The sequence below is a fragment of the Ischnura elegans genome, chromosome 11, assembly GCF_921293095.1.
Source record: "Ischnura elegans chromosome 11, ioIscEleg1.1, whole genome shotgun sequence".
Lineage (NCBI taxonomy): Eukaryota > Metazoa > Arthropoda > Insecta > Odonata > Coenagrionidae > Ischnura > Ischnura elegans.
The window spans coordinates 8,413,735-8,432,943 of NC_060256.1; the positions used below are offsets into that span (position 1 = coordinate 8,413,735).

General features: G+C 41.5%; 1 protein-coding gene across 1 annotated transcript in view; it reads left to right on the plus strand.

Annotated features, from left to right (window-relative positions):
• Positions 1–425: 425 nt before the first annotated feature.
• Positions 426–19,209, plus strand: part of LOC124168519 (papilin) — a 452,639-nt gene continuing 433,855 nt past the window's right edge. The window contains 1 exon segment of the mRNA XM_046546846.1: positions 426–920. Within this exon segment, the coding sequence (XP_046402802.1) occupies positions 898–920 (23 nt within the window). The 5' untranslated portion in view covers positions 426–897.

A 19,209-nucleotide genomic window follows, 5' to 3' on the forward strand; every position in this document is an offset into this window, starting at 1 on the left:
TTTAAAATGAAATCTAGGAACGTCTACTCCTTTCGGCGCGCCTGCGCTAGTCGGTCCCTTTATGGAGACGAGTTTGTTTTACATAATAGAACATATGAAAATTCGATAACCCGAAGTGGGCTGAAGTGAGTTCCTCTGGATGTGCGTGTGTATATATATATTTTTTTCCTATCATTTCCCGCTGCTCTTATCAGGCCGCTCTATTTCCCATCCCCCTCCAACCCCTTTGCGAGAAAACCCCTTTAGGCCCCCACCCCCTCCTCCCACACACAGGAACACAACAGCCCTCTCTCCTCCTATATCGCTTCCTCTTTCCCCTCCCCTCCCCGCCCTCCCTCCCCTTCGCCCATGGCACCGCAGGCCGACAGCACCGCCGCCGCTGCCTCCATCTCTTCTTCGCTCTCCCTCTTTGCCGGCTCCAGCCTTTCAGTTGCACGTGAGCCACGGCAGTCGAAGGACCCTCTCTTCAGCAAGAGCGTCCCTCAACCGCTCTCCCCGAGGACTAAGTCAGTCCCCAGTGGACAGCAGCGGCCTTTCCCTCAACTCCGGAGTTTCTCCGGAAGGAGGTGAACTGTTTTTACCAAACCCTCCATCGGGACGTTTTTCGAATTTTCCCTTCGAAGGCAGAACGTGTTTCACTCTACATTTTCGGCCTATTACCACTCTCATTTCCTTTTTTTCCATCTTTTTCGCTTTCCCCAATCAAGTGCCAGGTTGTTAGTACTTTTTCGTTCCATTATATTGCGCGCGGACACTTTTTTTGTCTCGTAACCGCTCACGGTGGAAAATTTGTCTCGTCGTCTCCTGGGAGACGGAGGGTGACACGCTCATCTCTTCAGTTCGCATCTCTGCTGTTTCCGAGGAAGCGACGCAAGCGGGGGATTGTAGGTGGTGAAGATGGAGCTTCGCGGACTTTTAAGGTAAGGCTAGCGCCCGTCCTATTTCAACCCTTTTCATTTAATGTATTCCATGCGCCCTTTCTCTCCTCGGTGAGAACTCGAAAAAAGGATACCATTCCCTCCATCCTTCTCCGGAGTCGCCTTCCTCCGAGTTTCCGGTACGATATACATTTCCAGGAAGTATGCGTGCGGGACATAATCGCTTTCATTTCTTCTTCCACTTTCCTTAAGCGTCGCAAATATATTCGAACACACACTGCCCCATTAACCGCTAACTCCCTCCCACATTTTTTGGCCAAATCCGTCCTCCCTCCGCCCTCGCCGCAAGAATTTCGATTGTGTTGGCCAGATAATGAAAATGTGGGTAGAGCGTATTTTGGAAGTGTCTTATTTTTCCCTTCCGCCTGGTTACCTCTCGTTTTTTGTTCCTCTGTGCGTCTCTGCTTTGCCTGAGTCCCATGGGGATTAGTTTTATGGAGATTTAGTTTCTAATCTATTCTTACCGTTTTAATTGGGATAGGGTATGGCTAGTCCTTTTTTTAATGGCGAGAGGAAAGGAAAACTTATTCCCATCTAACGATGACGACTCCCACATCCTTCTTTGCATACTTCACTAGTGCCGCGATCAGTTGGTTGGACCCTCAAAAGTTCTTGGTGTTCCTAACTTTCTTGATAATCCTTGTTGGGTTTGCTCCTCGTACCCAATTAAACTTTCTTAGTGCTCACTCTCCTAGCTCCATCCAGAATGAAATTCTGTGTTTATCATAAAAATTGCTTGATCAAAACCAAAAATTTATTATTTATTTCGTTGTTAGCCCTCGCCCTTCAAAAGCTCTGTTCATACAAAATAATAAAACTCTCTTTTTTACCTACTAATAGCCTTTAACATCCAACTTTTGGCAAGATAGTCACTATCTTTTTTACCATTCGGTTTCCTTGTGATTATCGGAAGGAAAAATAGTTAACGAGTGAAGCCGCCTAAACTTCCCCCGTACGTGCGACACAGGAGCATGAATCGACGCGAACTTTTCGCTTTTGTGTTCGGGCGGAGCATCGCTGCTTATTGCTCCCCTCCGGGCAGAGTGGGTGTTGTCTCGGGAGCCTAAATAGCGTGACTGGCGTTTCGGACCAGGCCTTTGCGGCATGCATTCACCCTTGGGAATTCGAGGCTTGCGGTGAACGATGTTACGAATTAAAACCTCCCCATGCAGATTTTTCTCTTGCGGATGGACTGGAATTAATTCCGGGATTGTGTTACGGTTTTTAATGGTATCGAATGACGATGATGAGGTAATTAACAGTTTTATATCGCCTAAATTATAATTTATCCAAAATAAAATGCGGTGAAACGATGACTATAAAAGAGCGTATTGATCATTTCTCTATTTAATTTTACTTAGTCTCTCATCCAGAAGGTTGGTCAGGATAGGTGAGGGTAAAGCTCATCCCAAACTAAGCCACAGGCCTGTGAATTTCAAATAATTAGGATCCAGTACAATTCCCTGTTCCTTTTTTTGTCACTTTTTTTTGGAGTGGCCGAAGAAGTTACGATCGGGATTCTACAATCTCCGTATCAAATTCTATTAGCCCCAATTAATTTAATAGTTTTATACTATCTAAAGCATTTAACTCTCTTTGCGCTTCTAATTACAAGTGCTCTATGCTTTAAGCTACATATAATATGTACTTCCACGCGTAGCCTTTTAAAAATATTATGCTAGTACTCTGGGGCTCTTGGTTTCCTAGTTACTCTTCGAATCATAGTTAAATTCTGATCATGATTTTCAAAACGTTTTCCTCTCCCGTGAAAATTAAGGCGTGCTCTGAAACTATATCAGCGCTGTGGACCTCATTGCTATTATTATTCTGGAACTGCTTTGAAATTAGATGGATATGGCATTTGTAACACCGTATTTATTGGTTTCCTAAAGAGAACTTTAATTTTGAATTTTCAAGAATAACAGAATTTGAATAAATCTACTTATTTGGTTCATACGGAGAATTATTTTTTAGTGAAGAGATTGTAAAGGGATTGAAGGACTAGTGCTCCAATTTATATGGTTTTTTGGCGAGTATAGGCATTCATAGTGAGTTTCTTAAGCGAGCATAGGAAATTGCATAAAATTCATCTAGATGTAATTTTTATTCTGATGTTTCATCACTTGTAGCGAAATTATTCGTTCTCTTGCTCAAATCGTGGATGGCCTGGACCCTTTGAATCCGTTGCGTCCTGAGGCTTTCTATTTTAATTTTATGAGCACTACGTCGCGAAGAGGTCAAAGAAGGCCTGTGGTATACCACTAGGCTGTTAAGAAATTTTCTCCATTTATTTTATCCCCTCAAGTTGATTTGGTGCCTAATCTTTGTAGGAAAGATCATTGACTGGTCGGTTACTAATCGTTTATATCCTTTTTACATATTGATTGATAAATAAATCGACCAAGAATTCAAATGCGTAAACAGTAAGATCTTCCTGATGTAGAATATAGAATAGAGGAAAGTTCATCTAAATTCACATTTGATTCGGATTCGAAATAAACCGAAATGAATGAAAGTCATCTGTTTTCCCACGATGTGTAAGTGGTGCCTCTTGCCACTGAAGAGCGGGGTTGATGATCTTTCTCTCCGTGATATTGGTCTGAGGGGGTAAAGACATCCCTTTTAACGCTCTTCGATTTCCTTGATCGATCGGACTTTGCGCTCGGATCGAGTTTTATTGACTCGCGATCTAGATGACGATCGGCACTCAGACGCACACGAACGCATCAAAGTGCGTGCACGCGTGTCTCGCCGACGTATTCGCCCTCCTCCCTCCAACCCCCCCCCTTTGACTGCCCGCAGCGTCTTGCGCTAATGATGCCCCTTTTTCGAATCATTGGCGGCCACTTGCTGACGACCTTCGCCGGCGATCGCTGGAGGTGACGATGACCGCTCTCCTCCATTCCAGCAGACCCTGGCTCCATGCACGGCAATGCTCTTGACAGCGAGCAGTATCATCTACATCTACATACTACACACTTACATGACACTTGAATTGGGGTGTGGCAGGGGGTGGGAGGACGCAAATCATTAACAAAAAAAGAAGAGGCGCATACTGAGAATCATTCTGCCCACCTAGAATTATTCAAATAGTCCTTTATTTTCCGGGGAAAAAGTGTTTTCAGCAAAATATCGCTGTTTTATCGCCTCCGGTGAATCAAGAAACATGCTCTTAGAAAATGCTCTCCATGTAGCTTTCATAGATACCAGTTGTAAATAGCTCAGGTTATTTATCGAGCCTCCAGCGCCCCTCGCCCAAAGTCGTGAATTAGCTGTGCTATGCTATACTTTCTGTTCCTTCTTTGTAATTTTACATCGGCGGATAGTGTAGCTCTCAAATGGCAGAAATTGATGCTATTTATTTTTTCGCAAGAAATATGTAATATAGCATTTTTGCGTAATACTCAGCTCTAAGGCTCTATATTTCGTCCGTCCGTTTTCCTCTGCGGTGAGCGTCATTCCATGCGAGGCAATACTTTCAATGGTGTCAATGGGGCATGGGGGTGTCTCATTAATAATAATGCTTTATTCGCCATGATAGATCAGATACATTCAGGGGCTAAACCCACCCTCCTCCTTCCAAGTCCAAAGTCATCTCGCGGAGTTCATCCAAGCTAGGGAAATCACATGGAGATAGAATTCATGGCTGGAAATCAGGGAAAAACTCCAGAGGCGTGGCGAAAAGATGAGGATGGTGTTTGAACGCCCTGAGCGTACGAAGCGCGCGTCTTGTTGCCTTTGTTGTTCGGGCGGCGCGGATTGGTGCCGACTTGACGCCACTTGAATTCATTCCACGGTGTACTTTGCTAAATGTTTTGATAAAATATCCCTGTGCCAATAATGTGAGGTCAGGAGAAATTTAAAAAAATTGGACTGGAAATGAGGAATTGAATATGGAAAGCCGTTGCGAACCTTGTCCCGGGTAATAGAGGTTCTTAATTTAAAAATAAGGTACCATTAATGTATTCATTGTACCCAGTCACTTAGTAACTATTGCGGTTATTATGATGGCGATTGGTTGGTTTACGAGAGCCAATGAAAATGAGTTCCTCCATCAAGCACTGGCTCTATGTAGCGCAGGAAAGGTTTTAGTGGTCTCGTTCATCAATTTTATTTAAGTGTTGACTGCGAGAGAGTTTGAAATACAAAGAGAATCGTATTATTTCACTACTAGCACCGTTACCTGCAACCCTGCATGGAATACTTGCCTTAAATTCCTCCTCTTCATGCCTTTGATAATATTTAGGCTGTTTACAGCTTCCTCCTCCGTTAAATCCTTCTTCACTCAACATTGTTTCACCAGAAATGCTCGGCATTCGTTTTTATTCCGTTCGCTACATTAAGTGAATACCTGAATGGGTTGGATAGCGAGTGCTGCTGTGGCTTCCACACCGTTCGTGAGTTGGGGCTCTAAACAGACGCGCATGAGATATCTCCGGGCCGTAATTCCATCCCTGGGCCCGCGCCACGATTGTTCTCAAAAGAATTTCGATCTGCGTCTCCGGGCGTGCCTAGCTTCCCAAGTCACGGCGCTCTCTTCCAATATGGGACTGCTCGGGAACCCGTTAAACTCGGCCACCGCTGTCGCCGGCGGCAAAACCCTCGTGCCCTAATAGCGCTTCTCCTCCGACGAGAAATTTGACCGAGGGAAAGCGAGAGTGCATCTAGGGTATGAAGCGCGTTGTGGGTTCCCGTCCCGTCCCTTTTGAAGCCACGCCCCCCATCACGTTTATGCCGAACGAGCGTTTGAATCGCCCCGTGCTCCATTCAGTTGTTTTTTTTTTCTATCGTTACCAATGGGATTTTATCGCCATGGAGACGGCGCCTATCATCCTCTCAGGCCGTCTGTTTTGCGCAATTACTCGCGAAAAGAACTTATCCTATCATGTTGAAAAGTTCATCGCATATAAAGTACATCCTGATCAATATTTTCCTGTACCTCAAATATTAAAATAATTACATCTGAAAAAATAGCTAAAGGGTGAAATTGTCAAAATTGAGATGCAGCAAAATATGAATATTTCAAGGGTTTGCGTCAAGTATAAAGTGAGTAATTCGTCACCGAAAAAGACCAGTTGAGGAGAAGGGATGCGTTCTCTAAGAGTAAAATACGGAATATTTGATAGCCGTGAATGATTGGATGATTATTTTTACGGCTACAAGTTTTTAGAAATAAGAAGTTAGTGGTTTAGCCGGTAAGGTCCTGCCCTTGTGAATCGCTGGTACATTTTATGCCAACATTTGAACATAGTTTAAAAAAATGAAGTTGATCTATAAGTTTTTCAGCCGCAGTTTCATTGTGAAAATGTAGTTTTATCTGAAAATTCCAAATGGAATGCATACCTATCGGATAAACATATCTCATCTGTGAAATGATACCGTAAAACCGTCGTCGCGTTGCATAAATCTGTGTGTTCCAGATAGTTAATTTTAGCCTCTTCCACCTGTGTGCAAGGATTTATGCTCCTGAAAAAAATAAGTGTTGGCTCAGAAGTAAGAAGATCTGAGCTCGAGTAATTGTATATAATTGACCGAACATTAGCATAAAATAACGTATTGTAGCGCGAGAATTTTCGTGAATCCTTCCTCCAAGGCACGAACATCCATTTTAAATATGACTATGCGAAACAAATTTTGTCACTAGATCTTAGGGGGCATATATTGATTCCTATTGATGATTTAATGCCTTTATTTGGTTGCTATGCATTATGTGGAAAGGGTTGATGTGATAGTTGTCAAGTGGTGATGGTAAGGCTGACCCGATGCCGTCTTTGTTCTTTATGGACGGGAGGATGGGAGACGCATAGTAGTCCCTATTTTATGGCTCTTTTTAACAGATCAAGTATGAAAACTGAAGCTCTTAACACGGGTAGACAGAGTTTGGTGCTCAAGTCTCCGCCGCTACCATCAAAAGTATATAAAACATGTGTCCTCTGAAGTATAAATCTTGGGACCCCATTAAGCCCCTCCCTATCTTTTAAAATTTGAGTGCCGTAGTTAGCTTTAATATGGTGTCGAGAAAGCGAGGCTATTATTTGCATTGAAGTATTTAATATTTCGTTCCGCAATTTCGCGGCTCCTTTTTTTATCACTACTCTTGTGTGAAGCCGTTTGTAAACAAGTTTCCATGGGTCTGGGGTGCTGTAATGGAATTCGGGAGAGGTTTCCCTTTCACAGATTCTAAAAATAACTCCCGTGAGGGCACACGGATACTTATCCGCCGATATCCAATGTGTCAACCTCACGGAAACGGGATTCTTTCGCTTAAGCACAGCTAAGGTCCTTAACTCTGGCCTCCAATGACTCGGATATTTTTTTCTTGGTGTTCCGTGAAAAACAACTCTCATTTCGTGGCCCGGCAGGCGCCTATCCTCTGCGTGGCTGAATTCAAGGCCAATTTCCAGCGTTTGCGTGAAGTGTTTCTGTAATGACCCGAGGGACAGACACATATTCGACGCGTTAAATTACAACCTCCGATCTTAGAGGACTTTCAGGAATACACCGCTTGTGCGTGTCATATCCTCTGTATGACTTTTATAGTTATTATTCTGCAAGAGAATTTATCACTGCTCTGAGACAAGTTTATTGAGATCCGAGGAAAATGATCAGAAGCAGTGAATAGTATTGGAAACGGTGAGAAAATTCAGCCATTCTTCGCATCGGCATTCTGTCTATGACGCCATATGACAATATTTCAACGTCCTACTAGACGCACTAATTGTATAATGGATGCGCTGACGTTACAGCAAACGACTAGGAATCAGTGTATCTTGTACTCTTAGCCGTTGATAAATGATCCCATTCCGTTTTAGTAGGAGATAAATTATTTACATTTTCTTCATGAAATATTTCCTAATGTTTACTTCCAGAACGAACTTGTGAGATTTAAAATGTATTTGGTAATCCGTTATTGGCTGATATTTTGAGAAAAAATATTCTCAAACTCGCTCAATCGCTTAAATATTGGAAGGAAACTAAATATGGTCCTCTGCGGGTTGATCTGAATAGTTTCTGGCCGCTGATTCAAGTTCCAGACCTCGCGAATATTTTATTGATATTCTACTGAAATGGTGTTAAATATGTGATACAAATTTTCTTTAATAGAGAGATAGACATTTACTTAAAAGGTATGTAGAGTGTACGTTTCCAATTCAAAAGACCACTATTAAGTGGTAATTGGAGGAATAGAGCTTTTTGAAAGGGAAGGAAAGGGCTTGATTTAAATATCATGTCCAAGCCTTCATTATGATTCAAGCAAGAGTCGCATGCCATTGGCCCAAGATTACGTTTACCGTGTCAGGGAGGGTTTTTTTTTCTGAGCTATGAGAGTGGAGGGAAAAAGGCTGCGGTTTGCCCAATTAGCTGCTGGGATTGAAATTCCGGTGGGGAAGACTCAAAGAGTCAACTGCCGTCGTCTCTTCACACCCTCATGTCTCACACTGCTGAATAACCTTGACTCTAGATTAGATAGGCGCAGGCGAAATAAATCACCGTGGAAGCAACTTGCTAAGGGTCAGAGCTGAGCAAGCGTGGTTCCTTAGATTTCCATGATTTCGCGGTGATCGATCGATAAAGTATGGGTCGTCTCAGCAGGCACCTCAGTCAGGAGACGAAGGAAACGTTCGAATGGAGCCAATTTATTCGTGCTTATTAACCGGGGCCATCGATTGATGGCGCAGGAATCGGAATTCCATTCCTTTAGAATTTATTCGCCCCTAATTGGTCTTCCTAGACATCCCTTATCTATGCTTCATTAGGCGTCTGCCTAATCATGTTTTCAACACCCTCAAATCCTTTATTTTCCGATATACCCGGGGCAGCGACGTCAGAATTTTATGCCTGGAATTTCACCTCTTGTTCTGCCGAATTGGAGAAGTAATAATGCCAAATAATTTTGCTCTATTTTTGAGTGATTTATATTTTTTCATCGTAAAAGCATTGAAGAAATATTTTTGAGAAACCATGGCAAAATGATATTTAAATTAAATATGCCCCACAGCGTTGTAGATTATTCAACCGTTGCTGCGTGATGGAGCTCAACGAAAACATGATTCGTGAAACAGCTCTCGCTGCACAGAAGAGCTTGATTTATAGAATATTTGTAAGTTAGAGTATTAATTAATCTTTAAATGATTAATCAAGGACTCATTCCAGTAAGCAGAAAATGTCAATCCATTTTGTACTAGCGCAAATTAGTCATGAGGTCAGAAGAATTGATAAGTTAAGAAAAAATAATCGGTTTTAATCGAAAGTCGATCTCATTCAGTAAAATAAGCTTTATTTGTGATATTTAGCAACAGTTATGGAAATATTAAATATCCTCGTCCATTTTATGCGGTAGTATATTCCCCTAATTTTATATGATTCCACTTTTTTTAAGTGTCAAGGGTTAATGCCCCAGCCCGAGTTTGTGTCGATTGTTTGTTTGATTTCTTGTCATTTCTGAGCGCAGTTCTTGTCTATAATATCCACATACCCCAATTAATTCTAGATCGTTGATCTTTAGAGTTTGAATTTAGTTTTTGACGGATTGAATGGATGTAGAATTCAAAAACCGATGTTGACCAAAATCGACCTGCGGCAAATATTTAAAGGCTGTATGATCAGTGGTCTTTTTAACCCGTAAAAATTTTTGAGCTCAATCGAATTTTATCATAGGCAACAATTCAAAGATTCAAATAAAAAAATAATAATTTTTCGTGATGAATTCTATGATGTCTCCGGGGTGATGCGGCTTTGACGGATTGAGAGGGGGCCTTAGAAGCTGGGAAGAGTGTGGAGTGTAGCCGAGAAATCGGCCTATCTTCGCACTTAGAAGCGAGCAGCGTTCGGCGGAGGACAAAAGGCGGAAGAAGAAGAAGAATGGATTGAGTTTCGAGACCGAAATACGAAGCAGTAATTTTTTCGGATCGGCCAGGGTTTCGACGAGAATGGATTGTTGTGGCGAGCTAATGGTCGCATGATATCGGAAAGAAGTGCTTCCATTACGAATAGGGCTCGCTCACTCACTCTGGGGATCCAAGCAGGAAGGAATTTCTCTGTGGAGTGGGCGGACACCAAGTTATTTCAATCACTGCTCCACCCATGCTTCCTCGCCCTGGATCGTGCTAATGCACTCGCGTCGCGTTAAAAAAATATTCGCACCCCTTCCTAATTTAACGTAGGATTTTATCTGTAAGGGATAATACCTTTCCTGTCTACTGAGAAATTTATACAATCGGAGAAATTAGTGGGACTGGAAAATGGCGAAAAAACCACAAGGGTCACTTCTCGTCATAGATAGGGAAAGTGGCAATTTTGGTCTTCTCAACGTTCATTTTTCATAACGCAGTTCTTTGGTTAATAACTACCAAACCAAATAGCTATTTTCTAATGCAGGTTTTTTTTTTGAGACACGGCTTTTTGTTAATCTTTTATTGAAAATATTATGTGTTTAATTTTTGTGCTATGAATTTCATAATTTAGAAAAGAGATTAACCACAAACACTATAGCTGTGGAAGATGGGAAGTAATATCATATGTTTAATAAAGACATCAAAATTTATTAACTAATTTGGAAATTTTTATCATTTCAACCCACAGAATGTCCGTATTCATAGTTCTTTATGAGTGAAACGCCTGTGGGTCAGTTGGTGATCAGAAAAAGAAAGACTCGTGCCATTAATGACAATCTTAGTTTAATCGTAAAATACGGTCACGGATTAATAAGTTGTTTTCAAAAATATTAATCAACTGCGTTGATACAGGAGCTCGAAATTGTAGCTTTCGATGGATTGAAAGGAAATGGAAAGCATATTACTCGGTCCGAATGATACTTTCGACTTGTAAGTCCGTCGTAATTCCGGAGGAACGTGGTTCGATTTAAATCTATGAGTACATTGTGCGATTGATAGAAGAGTCTTCGACCTTGGTTCAAGTCTTGGTGAATGAACCAGCCCCGACGTTCCCTTCATCCTTGTTTCCGGAGGCTGTTTTGCATTCTGTGCTCGCTTACAGCGTATTCCACTTCTGAGAGCTCTTCAGGGTGGTTAGTACCTCTTTATGTAGAGGCAGGTACCTACTTACCCTCGGTCCATGCGAAAATGTTCAGCTACTACCTACTGCGTGGCGTCTCCGACAAAACATGCGGGCACCACGTGTGCTGCATGTCAACCCCCTCCCCCCCCCGCACCTTCATCCCAAGCCGAAACAACCACACCCCCTCCTTTCTCTGCTGCTGCACCCCTCACATCGCCATGGCTACGAGGAGTGGTCAGTTTGCGAACAGCCTTCTAGGGGTCCATTATTCCACTAGGTGAATGACTGGCAGCGGTAAAAGAAATACCAGTCTTTTCTAAGTGTCTTTTCTAACGAAGTTAGCCATATCTTACGGACGCCAACATACTACGGAATATCAGATCATATAAATAAAATAAGAGAGATAGACTGCAGGACAGACGGATTCAGAACGTCTTTTTTTCACGATCAGTAAGAGATTATAACGGCAGCGATAGAACTCATAAATAGATTAGATGACTTTTAGTGTAGCCTACCAACCTTGGTAAAAGTTAATGCATGATTCTTAATTTTATTATTATTTCGAACAGCATATGGTAGTATAATTTGCTAGTATGCGTGACGTTTTTTGGATCGTGTGGTGTGCATGTGGGAGTCCAATTGGATGCTGCATGCTGGTGATTGATCACCCCCTGCCAAACACCCTAGAGGTGGCTCGCAGGGTATTATGTAGATGTAGAAGAAATACCACCTCCAGGACGGGGGCCTGCCCTGCGCAATAGTCCGTTTGAAAGTACGAAACCTGCGCGAAATATTCGGGCCATTTGTCATCAGACAGTCCAGGGCACATTCACGCGTGGAAATGGGTGTTCATCGGTGTGGAACCGGAATTCAAACACGCGGTCTCCCCACTCATTCCATTTTTCATCCTTCCTTACTCTCTTCCGATATTCTCCCAATTTGCGACCATAACTTCATCAAACCCTCTCCGAATCACTTACTACTGTCTGTAAAAAAAAAAGCAAGATACCCGAGTTTGAGGAGCAAACGAAGCAATCAATTTCAATGAACAAAATGAATGGACAAAAATCATACGAAAGAGAATTTATTTCTACGTTGTATCATGTACTTTAAAAAATCTTCGGCTCAATAGTTGTTCCTGTACTTCATTTTTTCTCAAAAAAGTACCCGTTTTTTGAGCGTAAAATCAAGTTGCCCAACTTGGAGCGCTTGGCATTCCCGTAGTGTTCGTTCCTTTAACTTGAAATTATGATAAAAAGAAGCCACATCTATTATTGGCAGTTTGCCGAAAACAAATTGTTTATACCACTAAAATTAACGGAGCTGTTGTAAACAACGCAAACCTTTGCTAACCTCTGCTAACTTCGAAACCAGTGGGTCAATTCAACATTGATTGGTACTGTTGTCCTCCGTAGAATGTTAGTAATGCATATACGTGGATTATACTCGTTAAATATTTGCAGTATTTTCTATATCTTTTGATATTTATTTTTGTTTTGAGCTCTGGTTGTCGCCATTGTCGCCTGGTTGTCTCCTGTCTGGTTGTCCCACGACTGAGCTGCCGGTATGCGCATAGAAACATCGAAAATAATGAGTGGTATTGACGTTATTATTGCTATTTAATACACGTTTTATATGTAATTTTTTTTAAGTAGTATCGTGGGTCTCCTCATATTTTCATCCGCTTCATTTATATTTTCAACCGCCTCATTAACCTTTTCCCTCCTATCTTGTGCCCTCGCACCAACCACCAGATTTCTTGATTTTCTAATGTCTCCCATCGTCCCCACGCTGCTGCTTCAACTCCTCTTCATCCTATCTCGACCGTCAATCCTCGATCACAGTGCCGCAGTTTCGTTTTCAGTTGTTTGCTTCCCATCTTCTTTGCGACAAACTCCTCTCTCCCTCCCTTCCCAAGTCCAGACGCGGAATGAACATTATTTTCGATTGACCACATCGATTGCCAGTTTATACATTATTTTCAAAAGGATACCGACTCAGTGTCAAAACATTTCTTGTAATTCATAAGTATTTGAAATTTCACTCAAATAACAATACCAAGGATGCCATTCACTCGAAATTCGTAAATAAGCACCCTTGGAAAAATCCGTCTCCGAGTTAATTTGTTGCTCGAATATTTATCCATTAGTATTAGTTTTTCATTCGGCAGAAACGTTATTATTATTATAGAATTCCTGATTAAGAAAATGTATGAACTGTAACAATGTTGCATAAAAATTGACGTGATGCATTAACAAGTGTAATAGCAAGGCGAGATAATGGATGGAATTAAATTCATTTGTAAATGTTCAGAATTTATCGATAAGAGCTCATTCTCTTTTGATTGCCATTTCATCGTACAAGATTTGGTTTACATCCTTTTGAGCAGAAAATCATTTCCTTTTGGGTTCAAGGGAGGAATCAGCCACATGATGTACATTTTATTTTCGTAAAGGAACGAAAGCATATCGTTGTAATTGAGAGGTGAGAATTATTTAACGTTACTTCGTGAGGTCTCTGAAATACAATATTCAATAACTTGGAGCAGAAGTAAGATTTTGGAGGAGGAGAGGGAACTCGAGCTCTGGTCCACTCGTTGCTGTTTTCACGCTTGCTTTGATTTGCGCGTCGACGTCTTTCGCGGAATGGTTTGCGGCGCGCTGAATGGAGAAATGTGTCAGGGGAGAAGAGAGCAGAGAAGAGAACGATGCTCAGAACTTTTATGGCCGTCTCCGAGGCGATGTACTGCTGGCTCCGGGGGAGTTTTCAGAGGAGGCGGTCGCCTTGGCATCGCAGGCATGCGCGTTCTCGCTTGTCGCCTGTTTTAGGCTGGCGCATTTTGAGTAAAGCCCCCCACTATTATGACCCATCCCCCTTTGCTTATGGTGATTTTAATGGCGTGATTGAATTGCGCTTTCGACGGTGAATTACTCCCTCCAGCATTCGTTATGTACGTTAGATTATACAAAGAAGTCTTATCGATGTTAAACCAGCGGATGCAGGCTTAGAGAGCCAAGTATCAAGGATAAGAGCGCAGTGCTGGTAGATGAGGGGTTCATCATTTTCCGTATAGAGATATTTCGCACATTATTTTACAGCCTTGCTCCATAGCGTCATGTGCGAAATCAATTGGCTTTAACCCATCGCGTGCATGTTAAAGCCTGTTCTCAGTGAACAATTGATGATGATACGTTTGTGTTCGCCAGCGTGCGCAAGGCACATGTTATTAGGATGCATTTGCACTTCTAGTGGACAAGGTGTAGGGATTATGTTCAACACGGTCGTAAAAGTTATTTGATAGGAAGATCCTTCTCCATGAGGTCCATTTTTATTTCATATTTTTTCCCATAGTGCTGCGTAGAGGCGTGAGACTTGGATTTCATATTTTTCCGTCCAATAGTTTGAGCATTCATTTTATTGAAATGGTGACTTAAGTTCTTTTTCGCATTTGCATTTTTCAAAAGTGGAGCCAGCTTCACATTCAACTTTTGAGCGAGTTTTCTTGCCTATTAAAAGTCATTTCCTGAGAAGTAAAAACTAGCAATGAGTTTTTGGATCACTATGCACCGCTAATGGACGCGCCAACTCAGTCGAAATATCTTTCTACTCTTGCAACTCCGCCCCATTTCCATTTACAGAAGTAGGTACTTCACTACGTAGAAATCTTATATTTATATTTTTTATCATTTTGGGAACTTATCCCAGTCCAAATTTTAATTGCTGCTTAAAATTGACCATCATTATTCACATTTCATGCATGGAATTAGTTCACCAGGCTGCTAATGAATACTCTATAACTGATGTTATAGTTTTTTTTCAAGATTTCCTTTTTATTTAGCCTTAATTACGGATGATAGATAATACAGCAGATGAACACATGACATTTTGTTTTCCTATGAAAATTTCTCGCTAGTGTTTATTTACGTTCAGTTTTATCTAGAGTGGGCAAATTAGCATTTTGTGCATTGAGACTGCCCAGTGGTAGTATATTGAATTACAATCATTATATGGCATGCTATACGTTTCTGTAAATTTCTCCCATCAAATTGCACTCGATGCTTGTTAATTTTCATTTTGACTACAATCATTATTATCTTTGAATTCTTCAAATTCTTCAGAGTCTTTAATCTACACGAACGCATTTTAATTTTCATGTGATTTCTTTCGGTTATTCTTAGCATCACGTTTTCCTTTTGCGTGAACTTGTATTTCGAATCCTAAATTTCCCTGTGCGCCGTGACTGTTGCCAGGCAGTTTGGCTCATTCATTTAATTGTCTAACATAAGTCGTCATGATAATTTCAAGAGGACAAATCATAAATTAATATTTTTTTATTTTAGGTCGCATTCAATGTGAACTCCATTGTGTGTAGAATGCGGGGACCGATTCAAAGTAATGTAAATAAAAAGAATTTATCGATGTGAAATTGATAATTTTCATGAAAGTTTTCGTCCCACAACGCGACGTGTCTTTCCCTACCTCCTCCTGTGTTCTAGCAATGGCGCTTGTTAGGCTTAAAACTAGCCGGGGAGAGGTGCATCGAGCCCCGAAGGAGTCTGTGGCACGCCGTTTACTACCGCCTCCCTTTCTAGTTTGCGGGAAAATTCTCGTAAAACTCACACTCGACACAGCTTGCTAAAAACATTCATGAGCCGTCGTCTGGGAAGAAGAGTTGGGCGAGGGGAGGACTTTCACTGGAGGGACACACATGAAGAAGGCCTCTCTCTCTCTCCCTCTTTCTGGCTGCTCACTCAGAGTTCAACACTCGGGGGTTCTCGGGGGGTTTTGGATATTCTGGGTCTGTAGAGAGGGGGAGTCAGAGGGAGGAAGGATAAGGATGGAAGGGTGGGTCTACCCTTGTGCAGGACTGAAAGACCTGTTGCAAACACTCGGGAACCATAGGTCCCAAATGGGTGATAATTACACCATCGCATCAGTGTAAGCCTTTTGCAATAATGGGATAAGTTTTGTCTGTACTACGAATACAGCATCAGGATTAGCTTCACGGATATATTACGCATTCTCAGAAATCACATTGTGATATTTGGAAATAAAATCACTAAGTGCCACAGAAAATTATTTTCAATTACTTTATCACTCAAAGACAGTCAATATCAAGGTAGCGATATTTCACCCCGTTGCTATGTTTTTATAAAAATAGCGGCGAAGTTATGGCGGGGTAGGCGAGGGTAGTGACTGGTAAAGAGTTCAAACATAGGCCGGTAAGGAGCACCTTTATGTGGAACATGTCTGAGTAAAATTTATTCCAATTATCGGAAGAAGTTGCCTCACTGCACACAAATAGAATGAGAAAAGTTGGACCCAGCGAATATGAGAGGAACTGTGGAAGATGAATCATTCTTCGCGTGTGAAATCGGTCCATTACAATCGTTTGGAAATAAATGAGTGGGACAGCTTTTATTGCTTGGGAACATTTTTGAAAGCCAATTTACGTACTGCATGCGGCCACAGTGGCCACAAAAGTCGAGCGTCCACGGTCTCGTGGGGCCTCATCCATTTCGATCGTGTTCCATACTCGGTGAATTTGCGAGATGGGACAACGGCGGCGTTTGCTTGGTGGAGGGATTCCCATCGCCCTTGTGTCAGCTGGGGGTTGCAGAGTTGTGGTGATGGGCGTCGCGTCGGCGGGGCCTCGTCGTCGTAAAGGTGGTCACCGCGGGTCAGGAGGGCGGCGAAGGGGGAGGGGGTTGTGGTTTACAGCGCACGACATCGGAGGATGTGGTTCTCCCTGTGCCCGCGTGAAGGGGAGGAGGCGTGGTCGGTCGCTCCGGCGACGATGATTTCGCGATTATGCGTGCACTGCGGAGAGTGGGGTTCGACACTCGGACACTATTATGCTCCCCACAAGAGTTAGCAGATAGACTTCTGCGTCCGAGAGTTCTAATAAACAAGAGCGAATTTCATCCTCTGCGCATAATGAAGGCTCTAACGGAGGCATCCCCCATCACGTGGTCATTCAATCTCACCCTCTCGGCTTTCTGTTTTAAGTTGATAGATGATTGGCTAATGTCAGTGATAGCGTTTGTTTACTTGGTATTAAAATATTTTAGGAACACTGAAGGTTGTTTTTTCTTTAGTATTATTGAAGTTGGGCGTTTCAATATAAACCTTAAATTAAGATAGGATGTTACGAAATCAAGATTGCTTATAGAAAAAATTAACGAGAAATTTAAGTAAGCACTAAACTGAATATTTAAACTCTGTTTTCGGGGTACTTGTGAAATAATTTATGCGTAATGGACGTCATCTTCATTATTCTGATCAACTAGCAGCAAACCGCACCTCAAACTATTAATGTTGAGCTGATTTATTTACTTTGATGTCATTCCAGGATCGTACTTCTCCATTTTCATTACAACACTCGTGGTATTATTCACCCCGTGATTCACGCTTTTTTTGATATCTTCTATCTTTTTTGGCGTGAATTTATAGGGATCTTGGTTCGAGTCCAGGGTTCATCGGGGGCGAACTAGCACGAAAATTTCGAATCAGGAATTGAAAAAAATAAATTAAAAAAATAAATTATTATTATTATTAATATTAATTATAAATCGATGTAAAATATCGGCGTAAGAATCTCGATAAAAAATGAATTCTTCGGAATATATGCTCCTCTGTTATTTTCTGTTTTCCTTCACATACAACGGCAGGCCTTTACTCCTTGTTGTTAGAGGAATTTTGCGTGTTTATCTTCGAATGATAATTAATGCGAATTAATATCTCTGTTTTTTTCGAATCATATCGCGCTTCCCCGAACCTAATGTCCAGCTCTGAGAAGGCCAATAAAGCAGATAGTTTTAAAGAGCCGGGGTCAACGACGTAAATCCAAATATAGCAATGACACGTACCACACCAAAGAGAGCCTGCGACTCGCTTAGTGCCGGGGTTTGGGTTGGGAGCCGAATGGCGATACGAAGGCCTCTCCGAAACACGATTTTCGAGTCAACCATAAAAACCCTGAGTGTTACTATAATGATCCATAAATCACCAGTATTAATATCCCGCATCTGTGCGTGCTATCTAGTCGTACCATTCTGGGTGCATTCGATTTTAGCTATGGGATAGGTTGATTAGTGGCAAAAAGTCAAATTTTATTAACTCATGGGTTGTTGAACTATGAAGTGCTTCCTATTGTGACGGCAATACTCTAAAGAAAAGTTTCCAAACGAATTAGACTGAGGACATACGCCGAATATGAAATTAGCCGAGAAAAACGTTTTGGTTTAGCTGGGTTTCGAACCCGGATCTCCCGATTGCCAATATGGTATAATGCCAGTTACTCCATCAAGTCATTCCGTGATTTGGAATTAGAATAAAAACTATTCAACTGAATATCTTATCGATTGGCTGTTAATGAGTAATTTTAAATAAGAAGTATTGCATTAAAATCGAATGTATATTGCTATAATCGAATGGCTATAATTTGTGAAGTAATTTCCACGTAAAAATTAATCCGAAGTGCTGCCCAGAATTGGGTGCATTAAACAATTGAAAATCATTGCGTGAAAGATAAATTAGCCAGCTACTCAACCGGCGTCGTGATGACGTCAGTCATAAATCCGTGAAGCTAAGCACTGAAGCATTTGAAGCACTTGTGAGTTTTCCAGGGATGGGCTTCGCCCCCTCGTGTTCTTATTGTGAACTGCACGGCTCCTTTTTCGTCCGTTATCCTTTGCGCGGGGGATTCTGAGCCTTTTTACTACCCTCTTTTTCGTGGTATGCAGGGAGAACCGTTGACGTACTTATAAATGCGTTCAAGATGCGGTCTGGACTCTTCCAATGCATCTAAAAGCGTCTTCAGAATCGACATTAAAATTAACAGCGCCCTCTTTCAGTGTTACTAGTCTTTGAAGTTGGTCGTAGATATCTTATCGAGAATTCACAATCGCTGGGCGTTTAAGTTAACAAAATGCTGCTTTCCATTTTGAAACAGAAAATACTGTCTTTGAATTAGATTTCTTCATCATATTAAAACACATAAGCATTATGAATGGTGGCATTATGATGTCAAAAGTTAAAGCTTTCTTTTATCCTTTGCTTGCTTAATTAATCTATAAAATATATCATCGTATTTGCGTCACTAAATATATTCTCCGATGTACTAATTAATGCCTCTGTATGCTTAATAACTGCGATTACTGATTTCATGTATTTAGTATTCATGGTATGAGAAAAAGAAGTAATTAATATTAATATCCCTTAAAGAGGCCAAATATTTCAGTGATCTAATTAG